The sequence below is a fragment of the Phyllobates terribilis genome, unplaced genomic scaffold (genome assembly GCF_046119375.1).
Source record: "Phyllobates terribilis strain yellow unplaced genomic scaffold, ASM4611937v1 Scaffold_4__5_contigs__length_816908805, whole genome shotgun sequence".
Lineage (NCBI taxonomy): Eukaryota > Metazoa > Chordata > Amphibia > Anura > Dendrobatidae > Phyllobates > Phyllobates terribilis.
Genome location: NW_027362764.1, coordinates 474,245,158 through 474,271,823, shown reverse-complemented (window position 1 = coordinate 474,271,823; position 26,666 = coordinate 474,245,158). Strand labels below are relative to the sequence as shown.

Sequence of the window (26,666 nt, the reverse complement as noted above, 5' to 3'; positions counted from 1 at the left end):
TATTCAAATACTTTTTGCATCTTTTTTTCGTAATACATGAGGCCTAACTTTTATTTTCATACGCTTTAACTCACTATATTTTTTGCTTATATTTGTGGGAAAATAAAGGAAATGTATGTCTGTGGTCATAAAAAAATGTGAAAGACAAAGGACCACTAAAACATACATTTTGAAATTTGTTTCCCCCTTGTGGCTGTTTTTTTTTGTTAATTTTTTTTTATTTTCCCTCTTTTTTGTTTTCAATTTATTTTACACATCGTCCCTTCCCCGCCCCACCCTCCACCCCACCCCCCCGAGACTTTTGATGGGCATTTCAACATTTAAATACTTAGTTTTTGTAATGTGTTCTACTTGTAACTGAGGCTGGTATAATGGCCTCAATTAATATAAATTCAGTTTCCTGGCTGCAGAGCTGACTGTTTTTTCTAGGACCCACCAGCTCCTGCTCCATCCCTTCACCCGGCAACCACATGACCGCTGTGTCAGGAGGAGAAAGCGGCGTCAGCGCTACCTATTACTGTACACATAGCACTTCTTCAGCATTGTGTATACAGCGATAGAGAAGGCAGAGATGGTAAAAAACAGTCTCTGCCTTCTCTATGGGGAGTCTGGCTGTGTCTGACAGCCAGCTCCCCACTCCTGCACCTGCATGATCTTGTGCAGCTGCTATACTGTGCAGTGACATTTTAGAACATCACTGCAAAGCATAATGCAAACCACCCGGACGTTTATAGTTCATGGTCGTCCAGAAGTAGTTAATATTGGGAAACGTGAATTTTCAATGGTGTTTCCATTTAAGGATGTGCCATATAATGTGCTCCATATTTAGAAGTCATTTTATGTATTTAGGTATTATTTGGTGCTGAATAGTGATAAGGGGACTACTACACAGGGTTTTGATATATACTTTTTGCTTGTGCAGTAGAGATTTGTTTGTCTTGTGCTTTTGAAAAAAACAATGTGCAGAATACCAAACCTTAGGGATGCTTTATTCCCTTTGGGATCGGCCTAGTTATAAACAGAATTTCTATATTTTTCTGTATCTAAGTAACTAGTAAACCTGCAGGTAGCCAAACATGTGCAGTGCATAATAACTTTTTATTTTGGGAACATAGTATTTTGTCAGTATCAGTCTACTGTTCTCAGTGCTCACTGTCACTTTTAAAAAAGGGGGGGGTCTCTGAATTTCAAGACCCTTACCAACCAAAACTCAAGGCAAGTCTCTAAATCTGCAATGTGTGTCCTTTTTAAGTTTTGTCGAGCTAATTTCTGTTCTCCCCTCACTGATCACATTATTCCAGCACAGCCATACGGTACAGCATTATCTTCACCTTATGAGGAGCCCGTAGAAGAAGGGCCAAGCTGTCAATCCCAAAACCCCTGGAACAAGCTACAGTCCCTTTGCGTCAGCATTGCTACGAGTTCTGGTGAGAAGAGCCCTTAATGAAATAAAACTACACAAGAAACCAGTATTTTTATTAATTGAGATATATATTAGTGGTAAGCCTAGTACAATAAAAGATGGCAGATATGACCTTAATTAGGGGACAATAACCTTGAGGATTTCCTAGTACCACCAAGTGAAGGAGATTCCTGTAGTCTCATGCACATGTTGCTTATTTTTTCCTTGCAGACTTAGTGCAGATTTATGTCATTTGTTTCAGCATTTTTGCTATAGATTTCACCCAGTACTAATGAATGGGAAAAACACGTCAAAAAGACAAGTATTTTATGCTGCTTTTTCTTGACAACATATCAGTATTTGCAGCAGATTTTTCTGCTGCAAATACTGAAGTGTGCATATACCCTTAAGCATCCATAGAATAAGGTGGTGCATGAACTCTAGAGAAGTGCTGATTTTTTTTTTTGTTTATAAAACATACAATCCCCCATTATTACATATATCTATTGGAAACCTAAGAATGATATTCTATCAGAACAATGTAATGGAAAACATTGTTTTTTTGTTCTTGTGTGCATATATAATGTGTTAATACGGCTTTTTACTAGTAGTAACTTTTTGTGTTTGCTTTTTTAGATTCCCAGCCAAAGTGTTCATCTTCTGGTTCCCAGAAGAGCAGGGAAAATGAGGTTGGATCAGATCCGGACAGTAGCACTCCCGATATATTCACACCTCCTGCAGATGTATCTATGGGTGACTCCACTGATGGCCAGAATGGGATTTCTCCCTTGATGTTTTCCGAACATTCTTTACACCCAGAACAGCCCAGTACAAGTAGACCTCAGACTGGCAGTGCCAGCAGTAATGCCAGCCCCAACTGCAAACAAGGAGGAAGTGGACACTCCTGTGCTGCCTCTCTCAACCTAATACCACTTACTCAAGACTCATTCAAAGATTCACTGCAGAGAAGTTTGTCAACAGGCAATAAAGTTCAGATCAGTCCAATTAAGTCCCATATATCAGAAAATAAAAGCAGCTCTGCCTCTAAAAGAGACTGTTCCTCCCTAAGTAATGAGAGCAACAGAGAGAAAAGCTGTTCCCCGGGCACACGGAGGCCCTCGAAGAGGAAGCAAACTTGTGAGGATCCATGGTCAGAATTGGCACAACAGGAGCCTGCACACATAGAAAGGCCAGATTGTGTGACTACTACCGTGCCGTCTAATAATGAGGATGGTGTTAAGTTCACTGAAGTCAGTAACCAGATAGGAAAAAAAGAGGCAGCAATCCCTGATGGAGATATGGAACAAAATAACAAGAAAACTAAACATCATGTTAAATCACATTATGCACAATGCGATAAATTTAGCAGAAAGAGAATAAAAGCACATAAACCCAGCTTACAGTTTGTGGTCAATCCAACAATCCTTGTAACTAAAGATTCTTCAAATGGGCCTACAACAAATAAAGACTTGATACAGGAAGCACCATCTAATGCAACGCATGGATCGTCGTCTTCTTTCCAGGTCAAAGAGAAAAACCCAGTCCCTACCATGGAAATAGAAAGGACTAAATTGGTGAGGAATGTTGCTGCTATTAATTGTTGTTATAGCTACATTTCCACAGTGAAATGCATTTAATTTGTCATATTTGGCCATAGTCTTAAAGAATATACGATGTGACATGGATCCTGCCAGGTACATCCTCTTCCGGTCATACAAGCATGTGATTGCTGCAGCCAATCACTGGACTCAGCCATGACTCGTTGTTCACGGCTATGTTCTGCAATTGGCTGCAGTGGTCACATGCCTGTCCCCACTGGAAGAGGAAGCACAAAAACTGTTCCATCTAAGCAGTATTATAAGAGGAGCAGTGAACATCTGTAATGTTATCTTTCCATGCTCATTGTTGGCACAAGGTTGTTGACTGTTTCCAGTAGTACACAGAACTGTGTTTGCAGGTCTGGACTAAAATAATAAAGCAAAACCAAAGAAATGAGCTGGAACACCTGTTGGTATAAGTGCAATGTGTAGGTGCACATTCACACTGTGACCATTTATAAACATAACCTAGAATAAAAACAAATGGGCAAATACCCTGCGTTAAGGAAATAGTATTAGTACATGCAGATAACATAGGGTACTTAGTTGACACTATTTTGATCAAAAGAGTGTAAAAATCTTCCCACCGCAACAAGGTGTACATTAGCTCTAGTATCTCACCTCTCTATGTGCCAGCCAGGGCTGTGGAGTCGGTAAGCCAAACCTCCCACTCCAACTCCCTCATACATGGCTCATGTTTAAGCGATACATTTACTGTAGTAAAATGGTAACATCAGGCTTTTCAACACCATTATGATACAATAATCAAGCTTTTTCCTGTTCACTCTAGCAGTTCTGAGATGAGTGCAGGCATTCCTTTCCAGTGCCTTTTTGCTCTGATCTGTAGGGGAGGAGCTTTACTACTGAGCATGTACATAAAGTGCAGCACAGATTCATCTCAACTAAAAGCCTGGATCCTTATATCAGGAATAGAACAGACATTTATAGGACATTTCATAACTTTCCCAAATTCTTATGAAAACATATACAGCACATCCTGCATTGAACTACTAAACCCAATTTACTATATATTTTAGGAGTCGGTCCATTTTATACAGACTCCGACTTCACAGCACTGGTACCAGCAGGCCTCAATAGACAGGAACAGAGCAGGACCCATGCCCGACCGTTTAAACACCCGCCCATGGAAAGTCATACAGGCCACTGGACTAAAGTCATGTAACTCGGGATCAGAGAAATCTAAGTAATGCACTTTTGTCACAAAGTTTTATTTACTTGGTAGAGGATGCCTTTCAATCCCAGGTAACGAAATCTAGATGGGTGTAGAAGTATTTGGAGAGTGCCAGAATTTTCATAATTTAGCTTTCATTTACTAGTTCATTCACATCTCCATGGTTTTGTTTCAGATCCATTGATGTGTAAACTTTCAGCTTTAATATACAAATAGAAGAATACAGCAGCACTCTGTATATGCTAATATATATACACTGCATTACTGCTATATAAATTATACTTCTAAAATGAAGGTACTTAGGTCACAAATTGGCCAATTCATGTGTGCCCATTAGCCATGATAATACAACGTTTCTCTGGCGGGACCAAAACCTGCTATGAGGTGCTGGTGAGTTTTTTTTTTTTTTTTTTTACTATACTACTGGTTGTGGTGTCTGCCGCTGTATTTGGCTAAACACCCCTTCCGTAGGCCTATGGCTGTTTTTAATTAGTGCTGGATCTTACACGCCCTTTAGGGTATGTGCACACGATCAGGAGCCGCTGCGGGTTTGAAGCTGCGTGTTTATGCAGCGGCAAACCCGCAGCGTCCAGATGTTACAGCACAGTGGATGGGATTTCCAGAAATCCCATGTCCACTATGCGTCTCTGTACACCTGCAGATCACCCGCGGAAACTGACATGCGGGGCTCCTTTAAGACCCGCAGTATGTCAATTTCTGTTGCGGGTCCACATGTGTACTTTCCCCATAGACTAACATCAATGAGAAAAGTCCGCATGTGAAAAAAAAAAATCGTGGCCGCTCATTTGCATAAATGATGGCGGGAGCCACTCGGCTTCTCCGCAGTGTCGGGGCTGCAGGTGGCCCCGGAACGTGGGGACGTACCCTTAAAGTTGTAGTACTCTAGAGAGGCATGTTTGATAAATATTGTGTTTAGGCTACTACCAAAGAAAGGTCACCTTGTCGCGTCTGGGGGCACACACAAATTGGCCAAATTGTACTCTAAGTACCTTCATTTTATAAGTAAATTTTATATAGCAGTAATGCAGTTTAAATATTATATATTCTATGTTAGCATATATCTTGGTGTATACAGAGTGATGTTGTAATCAATTATCTGTACTTTATGCAGTACGAGCAGCTTGCACCTGTTCACACTTACTTTATTCTGTGCAGAGTTTATTTGTACTAATTTTCAGCTTTAATTCAAGAGATTTTACAAAAATATTGACCATTTAGGAATTACTACTATTTTATACATAGTCCGTCCAAGAGTAATTTGTATAAAGTAACATAATAAGAATTATTTTTAATACTTGGATGCAAACCCCTTACAGTTCGTGACTGTCTGAAGTCTGGAACACATAGACAAATACAGAGTTTGATTCCTTGAGGTGCTTGGCCTGCCCTTTACTGTAGCTGGTTTCTTTTGCTGCTTTTTTTGTGTCTTTTCCCCTTCAGTGGTGTCTTCAGTAAGTGAAAAGCATCTGGATGAGGTCAGGTCACTCGCCTATTGAAGAATACTCTATTACTTTAACTTCAAGGGTAATTCGCATCACTGCCTTTGATGGCAGTGATGGGAAAACTGCTTTTAGGCCACCAGAGGAGGGGTTAGGAAAAGAGCGAAGCACAGTGGTACCACAATGTTTGCGGAACTCCCATGGAAATGAAAAGGAGTTATGGAAACAGCGTATCACCACTAACTACACTGGAGTCACTCATACAGCATTGCTCGCTCGCTTTGCATCTGGATAAACCCCCTGACATATTTTTTTTCTATAAAAATTCTGTATTAAAAATAAAATATAAAAATCTTATAATTCTCACACTGGTCACTGGGGCTTTTTTAGATCCTAACTTCCTGCTGTTTCAGGAAATTACACATGTACCTAGCCAAAATGAGCAGAGTCTGACCCATCTAATGAGCGTGTGCACAGGTCATTGTGAAAGAAGGGTTAGCAGGATCCGCTGTGACATTGCCTATTGTAAATTGTTGAACCTTTGTTATTAGTTGTGTTTATATGTGTCACCTGTCATTGTCATCCTGCCTCCAATGATAAGGAAACCAGGGCTGTGGAGTCGGTAAGCCAAACCTGTGACTCCGACTCCTCAATTTCCCTTACCGACTCCACGACTCAGACTCCCACATATATTGCTTATATTTAAGTGAAAAATTTATTGTAGTACAATGTGAACATCAGACATTTAATCATTTTTATGATACAATAATCAAGATATTTAGATAGAATATAATGAGGGATAGCTGGAGGGATAGATGAATGGATAGATAGATAGAGGGATGGATGGAGGGATAGAGTGTGATAGACAGATGACAGCTACAGACAGCAAATAGTACATTGCACATATCGCACATATAGTTCACACACATTGTACAGAGAGCACATAATAATCACCTGCAATATTAGCTTTAGTTACCTTCCTGTGACAGAGATGAGCAGTAGTACTTTCACTTTCTCCAGCTCGGGGCCCAGGAATCGGGTCCTGTGCAGGGCAAGCACCCCTCCCCCTCCTCTCTCTAGTGAAGATGGCAGAAGACAGGACAGAGGAGGGGAGATTGCCCCCTGCAGTCTGGAGCCAGTGCAGGACGGGAGCACTGCAGCATACAAGTGAGTTTTGATAGGTGCGTGCCCCCGCTTCTGGAGGGGGGCAGCTGCCCCTCGCTGGCTACGGCCATGATTCACACACAGCGTTTTTGCGGATACTTTTTTTGCAGGAAAATGCAGTGTCTCTGGGCACTCCAGCAAAGTCAATGGGTTTCAAGATATGACATTCAGAAACATCTTTTTGTGAGGATTCGTTTTTGGGCTCAAAAACTGATCCTCCCAAAGAATGAGCATGTCAGTTTGTGCGGCGTTTTTCTAATCTGCTTTTGCTATTATTGAAAACATCTATGAGCTCAAAAACCTTTCAGGTGATGCGGTTTTTTAAAAAGCTGATCTGCTTTTGCAGCTGAAAAACGTATCCTCAAAAAACGCTGTGTGTGAATGTAGCCATAGATCAGGAATAGAACAGCCATTTATAGGACATTTCATAACTTTCCCAAATTCCTATGAAAAAATATTCCCCACAAACTGCATTGAATTACTGTACCCAATTTATTATATATTTTAGGAGTCGGTCCATTTTATACCAACTCCGACTCCACCAAAATGAGCACTGACTCTGACTCCGACTCCGACTCGGACTCCACAGCCCTGAAGAAACTGCTGGAAACTCTTCCTGAAAGTACAGGAAGTATGAGCATAAAAATGTCCTAGTAGCCAGTGTTAATTGCAAGATTACTAATTTAGTTTGTTTTTAATAAAGATGGTGATATGGAAAAAAACAAGACTTTGGCATAACTAAGAGCAAAGTTAGCCAATTAGTATATCTGGCACATCTTTAGACTATTTAGTCTAAAGCCCCGCCATACACTTTAGATCGTTCGTTCGGCCGGCCGCTCTCCTATAAGCTGTGTTCTCTATCAGGCATCCCTGGCAGCAGTTATCTCTTTAAAGAGAAAAAGGATCGGCAGTCTGAAATCAGACATGTCAGATCTTTCTCTTTCCAACATCATGAGTTGTGGCCCCCATACACATTACACTGTTGGCCGAATCTGTCTAATGTGTATGGAGGCCGTCAGTTTACACCATCTATAAAACCGCATCAACCACTGTGATACATTTTGCATATTTTAAGACTGTCTTGTCAGCGATTTCTAAAAGTTATGATTAGTAAACCAGCCCCAATAGTTGATGAGGCGCTACAGGTATACCCCAATAATGGGATTATAGTTAGAGACTAATAAAGAGTTTTTCATGTACAAATCTATAGGATCTGGTGTGTCTGCAGACATCCAGCAAAGAAAAGACAGAATTGAGCCACACAGTACTGGATGCATTCTTATAATCTAGTCTAAGCAGGTTTTCCCACCTCTGAAGACATATCTTTCAAGATCTTGTACTAGGTTACTTTATCTTAAATGATTTAAATTGCTGTTTTTTTGCCTAGTTAATCTAGGAGTTCATGGGATTAATCGATTACCTATCTAGTGTTAATGATTACATTTCATCTTTGTTTACAGAAAATTGTCTAGAATTGTTGCAGTGAGCCATTACTGGGGAAGACTTAGGCTGTGTGCACACTGTGCGTTTTTTCAGTGCAGATTTGTCACAAAACTTGAAGGGTTTCCTGATGCCAGTAAAGTGAATGAGAATCCTGAAGTCTCATGCACACGTTGCTTATTTGTGACTTGCAGATTTAGTGCAGATTCAAATCTGCCGCATGTCAATTCTATCAGTGTTTTTGCATTTTTTTCACCCATTGACTTCAATGAAGTCAGTAAAAAAAAATGCTATAAAAATGCTTGAGGTTGATGTCAGCTGTGAATTGTCCAAAAACACATCAAGCCCTGCACTAAATGCAGAAACGTAACCGAAAAAAATTAACTGGAGTATAAGTTGGCATGCATGCAAAATAGGAGCAGGTTCACACTGGTCATTAAACCCAAGACAGAAACAAAATTAACATATACCCTGCTGTAAGTAAAAATGAAAAAAAAAAAAAAAATAGATTTAACACAAAATCCTTAAACAATAGGTCATTTTCTGATGAGAGCTTCCCTTTAAAGCTGCATTTGCACTGGACGATTTCTGTGAACAAATATTTCTAGGAACGCTCCTTTCCCAATAACCAGGCAGTGTAAACAGGCTGCCAATCACCCAATGTACTGGCAAAACACTCATTCATCAGGTGGAATGATTTTTAAGCAGTCTAGAAACATCATCGCACTCTTGTGTAAACCGGACCTGTGCTACTGAGACTATTGGCAGCCTACAAACAATGAACAGTCTATTACTGATAGTTCTGTGCGCAAATGAAATGCGGTCTGCCTGTCTAAACAAGCTATTAAACTCCAGCGATCAACAGACAAGTAGCCGATCAGTCCTTTAACACCGCAGTTCTGGTGGTGTAGACCCACCCTTGTATATTCACAGAAGGATGGAAACCTGTACAAGAAAAGTATTTATTGATCAGTGTAAAAAGTTTGGCTGTTGCTTAACAATTTTTTTTCATGGTTGGTCTGTGAGTCAGTTCACCAGTCAATCTCTGCCAGCATCTGTCACACTGGCTTGTCAAAAGATTGCACACGTGGCCCACAGAAAATGATCTAAATTGCCTTTTTCAGGCATTCAAATCTCTAGTGTATGGCCAGACTGCATCCACTATGGTACGCTATAGTTATGCATATGAAAAAGGAACTTTTATGCTAATACATGTATATGTACAGTACAGACCAAAAGTTTGGACACGCCTTCTCATTTAAAGATTTTTCTGTATTTTCATGACTATGAAAATTGTACATTCACACTGAAGGCATCAAAACTATGAATTAACACACGTGGAATTATATACTTAACAAAAAAAGTGTGAAACAGCTGAAAATATGTCTTATATACTAGGTTCTTCAAAGTAGCCACCTTTTTCTTTGACTGCTTTGCACACTCTTGGCATTCTCTTGATGAGCTTCAAGAGGTAGTCACTGGAAATGGATTTCACTTCACAGGTGTGTCCTGTCAGGTTTAATAAGTGGGATTTCTTGCCTTATAAATGGGGTTGGGACCATCAGTTGTGTTGTGAAGAAGTCAGGTGGATACACAGCTGATAGTCCTACTGAATAGACTGTTAGAATTTGTATTATGGCAAGAAAAAAAGCAGCGAAGTAAAGAAAAATGAATGGCCATCATTACTTTAAGAAATAAAGGTCAGTCTGTCCGAAAAATTGGGCAAACTTTGAAAGTGTCCCCAAGTGCAGTTGCAAAAACCATCAAGCGCTACAAAGAAACTGGCTCACATGAGGACTGCCCCAGGAAAGGAAGACCAAGAGTCACCTCTGCTTCTGAGGATAAGTTTATCCAAGTCACCAGCCTCAGAAATCGCAGGTTAACAGCAGCTCAGATTAGAGACCAGGTCAATGCCACACAGAGTTCTAGCAGCAGACACATCTCTTCAACAACTGTTAAGAGGAGACTTTGTGCAGCAGGCCTTCATGGTAAAATAGCTGCTAGGAAACCACTGCTAAGGACAGGCAACAAGCAGAAGAGACTTGTTTGGGCTAAAGAACACAAGGAATGGACATTAGACCAGTGGAAATCTATTCTTTGGTCTGATGAGTCCAAATTTGAGATCTTTGGTTCCAACCACTGTGTCTTTGTGTGACGCAGAAAGGGTGAACGGATGGACTCTACATGCCTGGTTCCCACCGTGAAGCATGGAGGAGGAGGTGTGATGGTGTGGGGGTGCTTTGCTGGTGACACTGTTGGGAATTTATTCAAAATTGAAGGCATACTGAACCAGCATGGCTACCACAGCATCTTGCAGCGGCATGCTATTCCATCCGGTTTGCGTTTAGTTGGACCATCATTTATTTTTCAACAGGACAATGACCGCAAACATACCTCCAGGCTGTGTAAGGGCTATTTGACCAAGAAGGAGAGTGATGGGGTGCTACGCCAGATGACATGGCCTCCACAGTCACCAGACCTGAACCCAATCGAGATGGTTTGGGGTGAGCTGGACCGCAGAGTGAAGGCAAAAGGGCCAACAAGTGCTAAGCATCTCTGGGAACTCCTTCAAGATTGTTGGAAGACCATTTCCGGTGACTACCTCTTGAAGCTCATCAAGAGAATGCCAAGAGTGTGCAAAGCAGTCATCAAAGCAAAAGGTGGCTACTTTGAAGAACCTAGAATATGAGACATATTTTCAGTTGTTTCACACTTTTTTGTTAAGTATATAATTCCACATGTGTTAATTCATAGTTTTGATGCCTTCAGTGTGAATGTACAATTTTCATAGTCATGAAAATACAGAAAAATCTTTAAATGAGGTGTGTCCAAACTTTTGGTCTGTACTGTATGTTAAAATTATATTATTAAAATATGGTAGTGATTATATTTCTTTTTTCACAGGTCCATCAGGATGGAACACCCTTTCAGTATAAGTACAAGTCGCCTTCTGAAGACCTCTGTGCCCACGTAAAAGCTATACAGTGAGTTTTATGTGAATAAATAAATCTACACGATAAGCTCATGACACATATACACAAAAGTGGATATCGGATACCTTCAGCTGTTTTTTATCTGAAAAATATAAATCATTGTAGCCAGGTATGTTTTTCTTTAAAACACTCTAGTTTTTCAGAGAAAACATAGGGCCCGATTTATCAAGATATTTACCCCAGAATACTAGCATAAAACACCGTAAAATGTTGAAAAACATTTGCGTATCATGAATTTGCACAAAAAAATTGCTACTTTTGGAATACAAAACACCAGTCTTAATGAATCAGACCCATAGTTTAAAGTGAACCCATCACTAAATTTTTTTAGTATTTAATTTAAAAGCACAAGTAAAAACATCAATAATTTGACAAAGTTATAAACAAGGCAAAAGCTAAGTGGGAGAAAAACTCCCTTTCTTGGCACAAGCCTCTCTTTTAACTGAGCCGACTTCAGCTGAAGTCACCTCCAGGGGATTCCCCAAGCTCCTCTGCTGTCACTTTCCCATGATGCAGTGCACAAAGTGACAGTGATCAGCAGTCTGCCGGTCTGCGCTCTGTAAGTAATATTCGAGCTGCTCAGCTAGGGGTAAGATGCGCAGAGCAGGATCGCTGGCTGCTGTATACAATGGTAACAAATTATCCTGTCAGTGAGTCAGCAGTAACCAGAGCCAGATTGGTCATCTGGCAATTGCCAGATGGGCTGGTACCTCTGCTGGGCCACTCTGTTACATGGTGTCTCCTGTTATCTTTCGCTGCGCAGGGATCAATACCCCACCCCTTCTCTCACGAGTCCCACGTGACGTCCTTTTCTTCACATTCACGTTATGCACGTGATGGATGAAAGAGTAGATGACTCCACAGCCAGTCAGCATGATAATTACCTACAGCCAGCCTCGAAGGAGCAGGCTGAGATACTTGGCTTCCACACATTGAAAGTGTTAGTGCAGGAACCCTCCCCCAGTCCAGCTGATGAGGACCCTTTTCCAAGTTTGCGGGAGGATGTGTTAGTTGAAACACTTGTCCTCTGTCCTGTCCAGCAGCTCCTGCCCCTGATCTGCTGCTCCCATCTTGCTACACGTGATCTTCGGCGTGCGAACCATGGTGCATGATGTCACTGCCATGTTCCCCCAGTCAGGGGCCCACCAACGTCAACTGCCAGCCTCTGATTGGCCAATGGTGTATATGGCAGCGTAGGGAACCGGCGGGGTCACTGCAGTCGCAATACATTTCAGCTGGATATGTGCCGTTATCGCTGGAACCCTCCAACTCTGGGCCCCGGTGCAGCTACACCGGCGATATGCGCACCCCTGCCAGTACTGATCCCTGTGGCACCCCACTGTTAACTGTGACCCAATCTGAGTGTGTTACATTAATAACCACTTTTTGTTTCCTATCACTGAGCCAGTTAACCCAGTTACACATATTTCCCCTGGTCCCATTGCTCTCATTTTATGTATCAACCTTTTGTATGGCACCGTATGAAATGCCTTTGAAAAGTCCAAATAGACAACATCCACTGTTTCCCTGGTCCAATCTAGAACTTGCCTCCTCTGATCTATCAGATTAGTTTGCAGGACAGATCTCTCATAAACATATGTTGATATTGCGAAATTTAATTATTCTTATTGAGATACTTCAGGATAGCATTTCTTAGAAAACCCTCAAAGATGTTGCCCACAATAGAGGTTAAACTCACCAGCCTATAAATTCCAGGCTCAGATCTTGTCCCCGTCTTAAATATTGGTACCACATTTGCTATGCGGCTGTAATGCTGGTGGGTGAGGACCCACTGCGCTATGGGATGGACTTACCCTGTAGGGATGTGACTAGGTGTCTGAGTCTTCATTAGAGCCTCTGGTGGTGAGGATAGGCTGGGCTGCCGGTAGACACCAGGTACCACGCCAGGGCAGTCCCCGAGACTGCAGCAGCAGACCGGAGAGTCAGAGGTGCGGGTACCAGGTACAGGAGGACGAGGTCAGATGGTCTGAGATCTGGACAGGCGGCACAGGTTCAGGATAGATAAAGTGACGCTGCAGATTTCAAAAACTCAATGCATTTCAAATTCTTTAGTGTTAAAAAAAGACACGGGCGTCAGATTTACATACATTAACACAGTCGCCTGAAATGCGTTTGTATACATTTTTAATGGTTTTTAGAGATGATGTTGCGACTTCCTTTCTCTATTTTTGCACAATAAAGTATGGCTTTTAATAGAAGATTCTGATGCTGGATCACTGTTTTTTGCTTCTGCCTACTTCTCGCTGCATTACAAGTCTCTGTGCATGGATCTTCTTATGGCTGAGTTGACTTTTTTGCCTTTTTGATTATATACATGTCATCCACTTTGCTGGAACTGTAATACACTGTAATATGTTTTGTTTTTTTGCATGAAAATATGCAGCAGAACTTAGCCTAAATCAGTGCGTCTCAAACTCAGATGCAGTAGCTGGTTGTAAGTGAGGTGAGGTGAGGATAGGGAGGCGGTTATCATAAAAGGGATCATATGCTGCACAGTCTTTCCTCCCGGGGAGGGTAAGGAAATTACAGTACGGCAACCTGGGGACATCAGTTTTTGAAACCGGAAAACTCCTTTAACGATTGCAACCTCTGCTGCTTTACTGCAACTCAAACTGTGAAATCAGTCAGTAAGGATTTAGGGCACTTTTACATGGCGATATTTTTCATCAGTATTTATTTGTTAACAAACACCAGGAGTGAATCTAAAACCCAGAAGAGGTGAAAGTATTTCAGTTATTATTTTTCTTTGTTTGTGTTCCTCTCTGGTTGTTAGCTGTGTGTAATATAAGTCCTTATTCCGAGGATGAGTGTACACTTGCAGGTGCTGTGCTGTAATGCTTGTCTTCTCTGCTCCATCATACTCCCCAGAGCAGGGGCAATCCCTGGGGCAAAACGGCTAGCAGCAGATGTCCAGACGTATCACTCAGTGATATGTGATGGACCCCAACTCCCAAACAAAAAGTATCAGACAGAAGCATACAAAATAAATACACGAAGCATGGCAGTTGGGTGTCAAACATTCACAACTTTATTTAATTTCACATGACACCGAAAATAGCACAACCCCCGACTCACAAAGAGTCTCACCCTCCAGCACTCAGGAGAGGAAAAACCCCTGTGGAGGAAACCTCTTGGAAACCATGGCTGGAGGATTGCCCTTCCGATGGGCTTAGAGAGTCAGTGCCGATATAATAGAGTTTTAGAATTTGTACATTTTACCAGATTTACAGAGAAAATCATAAATATAGACTATAAATGTGATAAACTGGATGTGGGAGAGATCTGACTGCGATATCTGCCACCACATTGATTACTAGAATGAATTTGGTTGATCCGATTGCCCAGGTGGATGGACTGGATCTGTAAGGGAGAAATGGTACAAGTCTCAAGAAGTTGGACACTCGTTTACAGTTCATTATGGATAATCCCTAATAAGATAAATAGCCCTTCCTCCCCTCCCTTCCTCCCCTTCCCTCCCTCCCCTCCCCTCCCTCCCCTCCCTTCCTCCCCTCCCTTCCTCCCCTCCTCCTCCCTCCCTCCTCCCCTCCTCCCTCCCCTCCCTCCCTCCCCCCTTCCTCCCTCCTCCCCTCCTCCTCCCCTCCTCCTTCCCCTCCCTCCCTCCCCTCCCTTCCTCCCCTCCCTTCCTCCCTCCTTCCTCCCTCTCCCCCTCTCCCCTCCTCCCCTCCCCTCCCCTTCCTCCCCTCCCCTTCCTCCCCTCCCCTTCCTCCCTCCCCTTCCTCTCCTCCCCTTCCCCCTCCCTTCCTCCCCTCCCCTTCCTCCCCTCCCCTTCCTCCCCTCCCCTTCCTCCCCTCCCCTTCCCTCCCCCCCTCCTCCCCTCCCCTTCCTCCCCTCCCTTCCTCCCCTCCCCTTCCTCCCCTCCCCTCCCCCTCCCCCTCCCCTCCCCTCCCCTTCCTCCCCTCCCTCCCCTTCCTCCCTCCCCTCCCCTCCCCTCCCCTCCCCTTCCTCCCCTCCCCTTCCTCCCCTCCCCTTCCTCCCCTCCCCTTCCTCCCCTCCCCTTCCTCTCCTCCCCTTCCTCTCCTCCCCTTCCTCCCCTCCCCTTCCTCCCCTCCCCTTCCTCCCCTCCCCTTCCTCCCCTCCCCTTCCTCCCCTCCCTTCCTCCCCTCCCCTTCCTCCCCTCCCCTTCCTCCCCTCCCCTTCCTCCCTCCCCTCCCCTCCCCTTCCTCCCCTCCCCTCCCCTTCCTCCCCTCCCCTCCCCTTCCTCCCCTCCCCTCCCCTCCCCTTCCTCCCCTCCCCTCCCCTTCCTCCCCTCCCCTTCCTCCCCTCCCCTTCCTCCCTCCCCTTCCTCCCCTCCCCTTCCTCCCCTCCCCTCCCCTCCCCTTCCTCCCCTCCCCTTCCTCCCTCCCCTTCCTCCCCTCCCCTTCCTCCCCTCCCCTTCCTCCCCTCCCCTTCCTCCCCTCCCCTTCCTCCCCTCCCCTTCCTCCCCTCCCCTTCCTCCCCTCCCCTTCCTCCCCTCCCCTTCCTCCCCTCCCCTTCCTCCCCTCCCCTTCCTCCCCTCCCCTTCCTCCCCTCCCCTTCCTCCCCTCCCCTTCCTCCCCTCCCCTTCCTCCCCTCCCCTTCCTCCCCTCCCCTTCCTCCCCTCCCCTTCCTCCCCTCCCCTTCCCAATTTATCACCCATTAAAGACATAGTTCCATCCATGAACACCCATAGGAGAGCAGCTCTATGTAGAAGGTAACAGAAGGAGATCCTGTGCTGAGGACCCCCCTTTGTTACCTTCCCATGCCCTCTGGGTGTCTAAAGCAGACAACCTCTTTCCCTGCTAGAACCTCCAAATTACACCAAGCTCGGCACATTACGTGGGGTGGTCAAGCTCAAGGTCCTCAGGCGCATCAGTAATGGAACTGATCATGGCAGCGTGCCCTTCTTTTATGGAATCTTCTTTGACACTTGTTTATGATCTCATAACAGTTGTCATGGTTGCTACAGGGGCCCAAGTATTAACCCTTTCATCATTGGTAATTTGCTTTCATTATAGAGGCAAATAACTGCACTTGTTACCATACAGGTTCCTTGTCATTATGGCTTCCTTTAGGCACCATAAGAAATACAGTGACAGATTAAATGTGCAAGTTTTTCAGGAGTGTTTTGCACTTTTTATATCCAGAGATTGGGTTGAGATTGGGCTTATAACTAGCACTTTACAAAGGAAAAAAATTAAGAGGAAATTACTTGTAGAATAATATTATAGGGAATTGCATTTGAAGCATTTTCCTAATGTATATTCTACATAGTTGCACAGTTATATAGGTTGAAAAAAGACCTAGGACCATAAAGTTCAAACTATCTTCATAGTTATAAATAATCTAGTAATAGAAAATGTATAACTCACAATGTTCTGTTTTGTTAGTAGTATCCAGCCCTTTTTTAAATGCTGCTATAGTGTCTGCCATTACTACCTCTTGTGGTCGTCATTCCACATTCTGACTGCTCTAACTGTAAAGAAGCCTTTCCTATTTAGCTGCCAGAATTGGTCATCAGAAGCACATAACCCTGAAATATGCAGTGATTATACACTACCCATTATAAGAGTGTCTAATATGCTACTTACTACCATGTTTTAGCTAAGATACAAGACATACTTGTAAGGAGAGATGAAAAAGGTAATAGGGGATGACATAAATATATTAAGGAACTCTATATAACATAAAATATAAGCAAAAAAGAAAGGGAAGAATGGCTGGTACATCTATTCTTAGCCATATTGTAACCACTCTTTTAAAAATGGTTACAGCCGTTAAAGGGTTGTTTCACCCCAAAGGAAACTTTCAGCAAGCAGAATAAAACCGTGGAAATCCCATACTTGCAATTACATGACAAAGCGGTGGAAAGCCATTTTAACAGCTGCTGTTGGCCGGTGGAAATGCACCGTTCTCCTGTTCAAGATAATTGTTGAAGTCAGTATCTAGTAAAGATAAAGCCCACAGTCTGCAATGTTTACTGATCATGATATGGCACGTTTATGTGCACGCGATAAGTATTTGCTTTTTGCACCAATAACGTATTTCTTGGCAGGAAAATCGCTTTGATATTGCTGCGTTTTTTTAAGAGATTTTTTCCCGTTCTTTAGAAAGGGTGAAAAAAGCTGCAAAAATGCTGAAAGATTAGATGCTGCAGACATGAAACTGTTTCAAATCTGCAAGGAAAAAATAAGCTGCTTTTCCATGAGATTTCAGACATCTCATTGACTCATCTGACCACAGCACCTTCTCCCAATAACTCACAGAATCAACAAGGTGTTCATTGGCAAACTTCAGATGGGCCTGCACATGTGCCTTCTTGAGCAGGAGGACCTTGTGGGCACTGCAGGATTTTAGACCTTTAAGGTGTAATGTGTTACCAATGGTTTTCTTGGTGACTGTGGTCCCAGTTGCATTGAGATCATTAACATGTTCCCCCCCGTGTAGTTTTAGGCTGATCTCTCACCTTCCTCATGATCAGGGATACTCCACGAGGTGAGATTTTGCATAGTGCCCCAGATCGATGTCGATTGACAGTCTTTTTGTATTTCTTCCATTTTCTTACTATTGCACCAACAGTTGTCTCCTTCTCACCCAGGGTCTTACTTATGGTTTTGTAGCCCATTCCAGCTTTGTGCAGGTCTATGATCTTGTCCCTGACATCCTTAGAATTCTCTTTGGTCTTGCCCATATTGTAGAGGTTAGAGTCTGACTGCTTGATTAAGTATGTGGACAGGAATCTTTTATACAGGTGACTATGTAAGACAGCTGTCTTTAATGCAGGTAACGAGTTGATTAGAAGTGTGTAACTGGTCTGTAGGAGCCAAAACTCACAATGGTTTGTAGGGGATCAAATACTTTTCTCACTGCAAAATGCAAATAAATTTATCTAATTTATACAATGTGATTTGATAGATTTTTTTTTTGCGGGGGGGGGGGTATTCTATCTCTCAATGTTAAAATTAACCTACCCTTAAAATTATAGACTGTTCATGTCTTTGTCAGTGGGCAAACTTACAAAAACAGCAAGGGATCAAATACTTATTTCCCCCACTGTAGGTCTAATTGTGTCTATAGACATGTCAAATATTTGCCTATATGTGGAGATTGCATGCATGAGTGTATAGTGTATGTAAGAACTGTATGTAAATGTGTGTGCACGTTAATGTGTGTGTGTGTGTGTATATATATATATATATATATATATATATATATATATAATATATAATATATAATATATAATATATATATATATATATATATAATATATATATATATAATATATAGTGTGTATACAGTACAGACCAATAGTTTGGACTCACCTTCTCCTTTAAAGATTTTTCTGCATTTTCATGACTAGGAAAATTGTACATTCACACTGAAGGCATCAAAACTATGAATTAACACATGTGGAATTATATACTTAGCAAAAAAGTGTGAAACAACTGAAAATATGTCTTATATTCTAGGTTCTTCAAAGTAGCCACCTTTTGCTTTGATGACTGCTTTGCACACACTTGGCATTCTCTTGATGAGCTTCAAGAGGTAGTCACCGGAAATGGTTTTCACTTCACAGGTGTGCCCTGTCAGGTTTAATAAGTGGGATTTCTTGCCTAATAAATGGGGTTGGGACCATCAGTTGTGTTGTGCAGAAGTCTTGTGCATACACAGCTGATAGTCCTACTGAATAGACTGTTAGCTGCTTTTTTTCTTGCCATAATACAAATTCTAAGTAAAGAAAAACGAGTGGCCATCATTACTTTAAGAAATGAAGGTCAGTCAGTCCGAAAAATTGGGCAAACTTTGAAAGTGTCCCCTAGTGCAGTTGCAAAAACCATCAAGCGCTACAAAGAAACTGGCTCACATGAGGACCGCCCCAGGAAAGGAAGACCAAGAGTCACCTCTGCTTCTGAGGATAAGTTTATCCGAGTCACCAGCCTCAGAAATCGCAGGTTAACAGCAGCTCAGATTAGAGACCAGGTCAATGCCACACAGAGTTCTAGCAGCAGACACATCTCTTCAACAACTGTTAAGAGGAGACTGTGCAGCAGGCCTTCATGGTAAAATAGCTGCTAGGAAACCACTGCTAAGGACAGGCAACAAGCAGAAGAGACTTGTTTGGGCTAAAGAACACAAGGACTGGCCATTAGATCAGTGGAAATCTGTGCTTTGGTCTGATGAGTCCAAATTTGAGATCTTTTGTTCCAACCACCGTGCCTTTGTGCGACGCAGAAAAGGTGAACGGATGGACTCTACATGCCTGGTTCCCACCGTGAAGCATGGAGGAGGAGGTGTGATGGTGTGGGGGTGCTTTGCTGGTGACACTGTTGGGGATTTATTCAAAATTGAAGGCATACTGAACCAGCATGGCTACCACAGCATCTTGCAGCGGCATGCTATTCCATCCGGTTTTTCGTTTAGTTGGACCATCATTTCTTTTTCAACAGGACAATGACCCCAAACACACCTCCAGGCTGTGTAAGGGCTATTTGACCAAGAGGGAGAGTGATGGGGTGGTACGCCAGATGACCTGGCCTCCACAGTCACCAGACCTGAACGCAATCGAGATGGTTTGGGGTGAGCTGGACCGCAGAGTGAAGGCAAAAGGGCCAACAAGTGCTAAGCATCTCTGGGAACTCCTTCAAGATTGTTGGAAGACCATTTCCGGTGACTACCTCTTGAAGCTCATCAAGAGAATGGCAAGAGTGTGCAAAGCAGTCATCAAAGCAAAAGGAGGCTACTTTGAAGAACCTAGAATATAAGACATATTTTCAGTTGTTTCACACTTTTTTGCTAAGTATATAATTCTGCATGTGTTAATTCATAGTTTTGATGCCTTCAGTGTGAATGTACAATTTTCTTAGTCATGAAAATGCAGAAAAATCTTTAAATGAGAAGGTGTGTCCAAACTTTTGGTCTGTACTGTGTGTGTGTGTGTGTGTGTGTGTGTGTGTGTGTGTGTGTGTGTGTGTGTGTGTGTACACACTCACATAACACATCCTAGATCTGAATGAATGAAATATTCTCATTGAATATTTTGTCCTGTACAAAGTTGAATGTGCTGACAACAAAATCACACAAAAATCATCAATGGAAATCAAATTTATTAACCAATGGAGGCCTGGATTTGGAGTCACCCCCAAAATGAAAGTGGAAAAACACACTACATGCTGAACCAACTTTGATGTAATGTCCTTAAAACAAGTCAAAATGAGGCTCAGTATTGTGTGTGGCCTCCACGTGCCTGTATGACCTCCCTACAATGCCTGGGCATGCTCCTGATGAGGTTGCGGATGGTCTCCTGTGGGATCTCCTCCCAGACCTGGACTAAAGCATCCGCCAACTCCTGGACAGTCTGTAGTGCAACGTGACGTTGGTGAATGGAATGAGACATGATGTCCCAGATGTGCTCAATCTGATTCAGGTCTGGGGAACGGGCGGGCCAGTCCATAGCTTCAATGCCTTCATCTTGCAGGAACTGCTGACACTCCATCCACATGAGGTCTGGCATTGTCCTGCATTAGGAGGAACCCAGGGCCAACCGCACCAGCATATGGTCTCGCAAGGGGTCTGAGGATCTCATCTCGGTACCTAATGGCAGTCAGGCTACCTCTGGCAAGCACATGGAGGGCTGTGCGGCCCTCCAAAGAAATGCAACCCCACACCATTACTGACCCACTGCCAAACCGGTCATGCTGAAGGATGTTGCAGGCAGCACATCGCTCTCCACGGCGTCTCCAGACTCTGTCAAGTCTTTCACATGTGCTCAGTGTGAACCTGCATTCATCTGTGAAGAGCACAGGGCGCCAGTGGCGACTTTGCCAATCCTGGTGTTCTGTGGCAAATGCCAAGCGTCTTGCACGGTGTTGGGCTGTGAGCACAACCCCCATCTGTGGACGTCGGGCCCTCATACCACCCTCATGGAGTCAGTTTCTAGCTGTTTGTGCAGACACATGCACATTTGTGGCCTGCTGGAGGTCATTTTGCAGGGCTCTGGCAGTGCTCCTCCTGTTCCTCCTTGCACAAAGGCGGAGGTAAAGGTCCTGCTGCTGGGTTGTTGCCCTCGTACGGCCCCCTCCACGTCTCCTGGTGTACTGGCCTGTCTCCTGGTAGCGCCTCCTGCCTCTGGACACTACACTGACAGACACAGCAAACCTTCTTGCCACAGCTCGCATTGATGTGCCATCCTGGATGAGCTGCACTACCTGAGCAACTTCTGTGGGTTTTAGAGTCCGTCTCATGCTACCACGAGTGTGAAAGCACAACCAACATTCAAAAGTGACCAAAACATCAGCCAGAAAGCATTGGTACTGAGATGTGGTCTGTGGTCCCCACCTGCGGAACCACTCCTTTATTGAGGGTGTCTTGATAATTGCCAATAATTTCCATCTATTGTCTATTCCATTTGCACAACAGCTTGTGAAATTGATTGTCAATCAGTGTTGGTTCCTAAGTGGATAGTTTGATTTCACAGAAGTTTGATTTACTTGGAGTTATATTCTGTTGTTTAAGTGTTCCCTTTATTTTTTTGAGCAGTGTGTGTGTGTCTATATGTATGTATGTATGTCAGTGTGTGTGTCATGGGGTCCTGACTGACACTCCCTCTGCATTGGGGCTCCGTTGTCAGTCAGGGCCCGGGGCGCGGTTGCAGCCACCTCTCTGTATCCTCCATGACTGAATCCGAATGCTGGCGGGAAGAATAAAGTTCATTTTCTCCCCGGAAGAAAAAGACTCAGGATATATAACCATGCACACCCAATGTTGGAAAAGTGAAAAAAATCTTTATTACATTTAGACAACAAAATAAAAAAATTTTTAAAAGCATTTAAAACAGACAAAAACATGTGCAATCTTCATATGGGGGAATTCATGATAATATGCATAAAAATAGCACTAAACCCCACTATGTTATGTGCCACAGGTATATTTTACATCACTTATATAACATTTGATTAATGTAGACCTACTAAGCAACCCTGGCTATAAATAGCACGGCACAACCAGTCAAAATGTGTTTATGACAAAGCAAACCCCCGTAAATAATATAAGTGAATCAAGGAATGAGTAGGAGAGATGGTCTGTTGGCAATGGGGGCCCATATTTTAGAGGTATTGGCCAGATTTGGTAAATGAGCTATTAGGGTTCCTACACTGCTGCTGAGCAGAGGCGCTGCCTAGCAACCAGCCTGGAATCTGGGGCGTGTCTCATTAGCACACAGCACGCTGCGCTGCCAGTCCCAAGATGGCCGCTCCCATAAACTGATTTTCTCATAACATAATTCACATAATAATAGTCATTATTCTTCCAAAAGTAGTTAATTTAACAGTCTCCTTACTGTTATATACCGTCGTATATGTGAAGGCGATAGGTCCTCTTTAAAGATCCAGCCAGGGACTATAGGGAAAGATGTGACTAGTCCAGAGCCATCCCCAGCCTCTTCTCCCTGCACCTCTCTAGGAGACTTGCAGGTCTCTCCCATGTGTGTAGATAGGGAGAGGTAGTGAATGGACAACAGCCGTTTCACGCCGAGCAGACTCTTCTTCCTAGTGCCAAGTTACTGCCCAGGTAACACTCACCCAGCAGTGCAAACCACAGCCATCCATTTAAAAGCTATACTGTAGTACAGACGAACAAAACTATATGGCTTGCAAAATATTATCAAAATGATGATTGTGCAGCCAGGCTCCGTCCAGGCTTCATCCTGCCTGTGGTTCGAGCAGCATTTAACGACTGACTACTTCTCATTAAAGAGGTTCACATAAAACAAAACTTCTCAATTAAAGATATAAACTATGTGAAGGGCAGAAATTATTGGTATTTACGTATGCTTTCAATGTATGAGAGAGATATGTGTTTCAAATGCCTAGTAAAATATATGGTCAAAAGTATTGTGGACAATCGCATACATCTTGTTGGACATTTCATGGCCATTATTATAAAGTTGAGCACTTTATGCAAATACTACATCCTCCACTCTCCCTGAGGGCTTTTCAGATTATTATGGAGTGGGTCTGTGGGAAGTTGTGCCTATTTAGACAGACGAGCATTTGTGAGGTCAGACACTGATGGTAGATGAGAAGGTCTCCTGTGCAATCAGTGCTCCTATTCATCCTGGAGGTTTACTTTGGGGTTGAGGTCAGGGCTCTGCTGGCCACTTGAGATCAGCCACACCAAGCTTGTCAACCTTTATGTACCTCATTTTGGGGCGTTGTACATTTCAGAAGACAACATTTTTCGGGCTTCTGTCAAACCTGATTGATAACTCCAGATCACATGTTTCCACTGCTTCAGAGTCTGATTGACGCCACACTTTACAGCACTTCACCTGACACTCAGCCTTGTACATGGTGATCTTAGGCTTGTGTGCAGCTACCGAACTATGAAAGCCCATTCCATGAATTCCAGTTATAACCTTCTTGTGCTGATATTTTTCCAAGGATAGTTTGATATTCTGTGTGAGTGATGCAAGAGGATAAGTGATTTTTAGATGCTTCAGCATTTGGCAGCCAGGCTCTCTTACGACTCCCACATACGCAGGGCTGTGGAGTCGGTAAGCCAAACTTCCGACTCCTCAATTTCCCTGACTTCCGACTCCATGACTCCGACTCCACAGCGCTGCCTCACTACTGAGCATGTACATAAAGTGCAGCACAGATTCATCTCAACTAAAAGCTTAGATCAGGAACAGAACAGACATTAAAAGGACATTTCCCAAATTCTTATGAAAAAATTTACAGCACATACTGCATTGAGCCACTGAACCCAACTTATTATACATTTTAGAAGTCGGAGTCTTTCCATTTTATACCATCTCCGATTCCACCAAAATGGACTCAGACTCCACAGCCTTGCAGATACATTATACCAAAGTTAGTCAAACCCAAGGATAGGATTGTCTGACAACCTAAGGTGATAAGGAGGTCTCGTGACTCTCCCCCAAGGATAAAGAAAAAAAGGATATGGCCATTTGGATTTTCAACGGACTATTCCATTTTTTTTATGTTGATGTACAGAAATAGATGTCACACGGCCACGTATAAAATAGACACATGGATGGCACACAGATGATAATATGGATGAAAATAGTTTTCTAGATGAAACGGACGATTTTTAATACACTCATCTGACTCCATCCTGTAGCTGAGCTTCACAGGAGGATTAAGATGGTAGATAAGGGTCCTTCAGCAGACCCCTTGCTGCCACCGTAACCCATTGGTTCCCTGCAGTCTTGTTGTTGGGGTCTGAGGGGAGCGATGGCGTCATTTGAATTCCACTCTCCGTGATTGACAGCAGCATTTAGTTACACTGCAGTAATCTGAGCTAGCTCCTATCCCTGCAGTTACAGACAGATGGCTGTACTGGTTATGTAACAGTCAGCATCTGTCTGTTATGAAGATCTATCGGTAAGTCATAGATCATTAAGCTCATTGAGCTCTTTATTACGACCCATACTGAAAGCCATTTTTGTTCATGGAGATGGCATGGCATGTGCTTGATTTTATGCATCTGTCTGCAGTGTTTGTGGCTGAAACATCTGAACTCCATAAATTGTTTTGTTGTCCTCAAAGTTTTGGGCATGTAGGGTACATGACAGCACATGCGCCAGTTTTGCACAATTTGTACCAACTGTTATATTCATGTCTCTTCTCACACTATGGATAAATCTACAGGTACCTCTGTTAAGAAAAAAGTAACTTTGTTTTCTTTATTTCATCCAGAATTCCAGCAGACTTGTGTGAATGGGCTGTAAAGATGCTGTCAGAAGACCAAGAAAAAGTTCTATAAAAAGCTATCCTTCACAACTTGGCCCTTTTCTTACTCTTCATTAAATGTGCAGTAAACATAAGTCTGGGGCTACACTGTGGCTTTGGCCACAACACAAGTTGCACTGCCAAGGATTGCTAGGTGTCGCTGCTACATCACATCGAAATACAAGTGAAGGGGTCGCAGTGCCACCATGACAAGTCGTAAAAAAAGTACACAATTCAAATTTTTTACAACTTGCTTGACACAGTACCTTCGGGGTTGCAATTAGACCCCATTTACATGTTTTGAGCTTCAATGTCATGTGTCGCAACCGAAGTTGCCATGTAACCACATCCTAAACCTGATAATCAGTCATTTCCCTGGCACTTGTTTTACGCTACTTTTAAGGTGCGCCACACATGGGGATTTTGAGGCACAACCGCAAAAAAAAGCTGTTACATGTGGGTTTTGAATGGGATTTTCTTCAGTTTTTGCTATATTGCAAAGAATAAAAATCCATGGAGAAAATCTGCAAAATAAGTAACGTCCTATCACTGCAAGTGTATTTCAGTGCAGAAATGTTTTGTTATGTATTAATAACATTTAATACGTTTTCAACCATTTGTTGTTGTTGTAATCCGTTTAGACTCTGCAATTCGGGATGAAAAATGTACAGACCCATCATTCCATGTCCCTATTGTTCTTGTATGTGGGGGTATTTGTGTACGACGAGCAAAAACTCTTTCCAAGCAGCTTTTACATACAATTTTTTGTAATTTAAAGGCATCCAACACAAGGGGACTGATTCATAAAAGCTTTCATGCCAGAAAAGCTTTGAAAAGTCACAACATTTAGGCGCAACTCGGAGTTGCGCAAAAATTTTAACTGTTGGTGCCTTGACTCCAGGTTCTCACAGCTCCACCAAAATGAGTGGAGCTGGGGCGGGGACATGGTGGCCGCCACTTGTCAAATTCATGATGAGCAGGGGCTGAAGTAAGATTTGTGTCAAGGTGAACAGAGGTGTACTCCACTCACCTGGTGCTCCTGATTCATGAAGAGGCGTATGCTTCTGACTCCAGCATGCCCCTCATCAAGATCGGCGTGAAAAAAAATGGTCTGATGAATCAGTGCTGGTCATAATGAATCGGGCCTTCTATTTTTATAGAAACAGAACCAGATATATCTAAACTGGATTTAATAAAACTTTTCCATTTATGACAATGTGACATGTGTTCCTTTGTTTATGACTATCCGTTATTAGGGATGATTCTAGAGATGTCTTTTGTAATTTTTCTTTTCCCTGTTCTAGTGTATAGCGAAAGAAATAGAGAAAACTTGTGTTAAGGTATGTGCACAAGACATCTTTTTCAGGCAGATCTGCTCTGTAACCCACCTGAAAAAGTGCTCAATAAATGTTTAAAAAGACTGAACTTGTGCATTGCAATGTAAAAACGACTTGCTGTGCATATTGTTCTGTCTTTTGATTGCCTGTTAACCGCTTAACGTTTGTAAAGATTGTCATCACATAATGTGGGACGGTCTGAGACGTTGTGCCTGTTCCAAATTAAATTGTAAAATTCAAATACGTGCACGGAAGCACTACACTGGTTGTTTTGAGCATCAGGGTAGATCTGAGTTTATTACATCATTGTCACATATATAGACATTTCTTGG

General features: G+C 42.9%; 1 protein-coding gene across 2 annotated transcripts in view; it reads left to right on the top strand.

Annotated features, from left to right (window-relative positions):
* The window catches only part of ACD (ACD shelterin complex subunit and telomerase recruitment factor), a 74,111-nt gene extending 47,934 nt beyond the window's left edge, over window positions 1-26,177 (top strand). For both annotated transcript variants that reach the window (XM_073678700.1, XM_073678701.1), the window contains 4 exons: window positions 1,302-1,427; window positions 2,039-2,976; window positions 11,161-11,240; window positions 24,965-26,177. In XM_073678700.1, coding sequence (XP_073534801.1) covers window positions 1,302-1,427; window positions 2,039-2,976; window positions 11,161-11,240; window positions 24,965-25,031 — 1,211 coding nt within the window. In that variant the 3' untranslated portion in view covers window positions 25,032-26,177. The remainder of the gene's footprint in view (window positions 1-1,301; window positions 1,428-2,038; window positions 2,977-11,160; window positions 11,241-24,964) is intronic.
* Window positions 26,178-26,666: the final 489 nt, after the last annotated feature.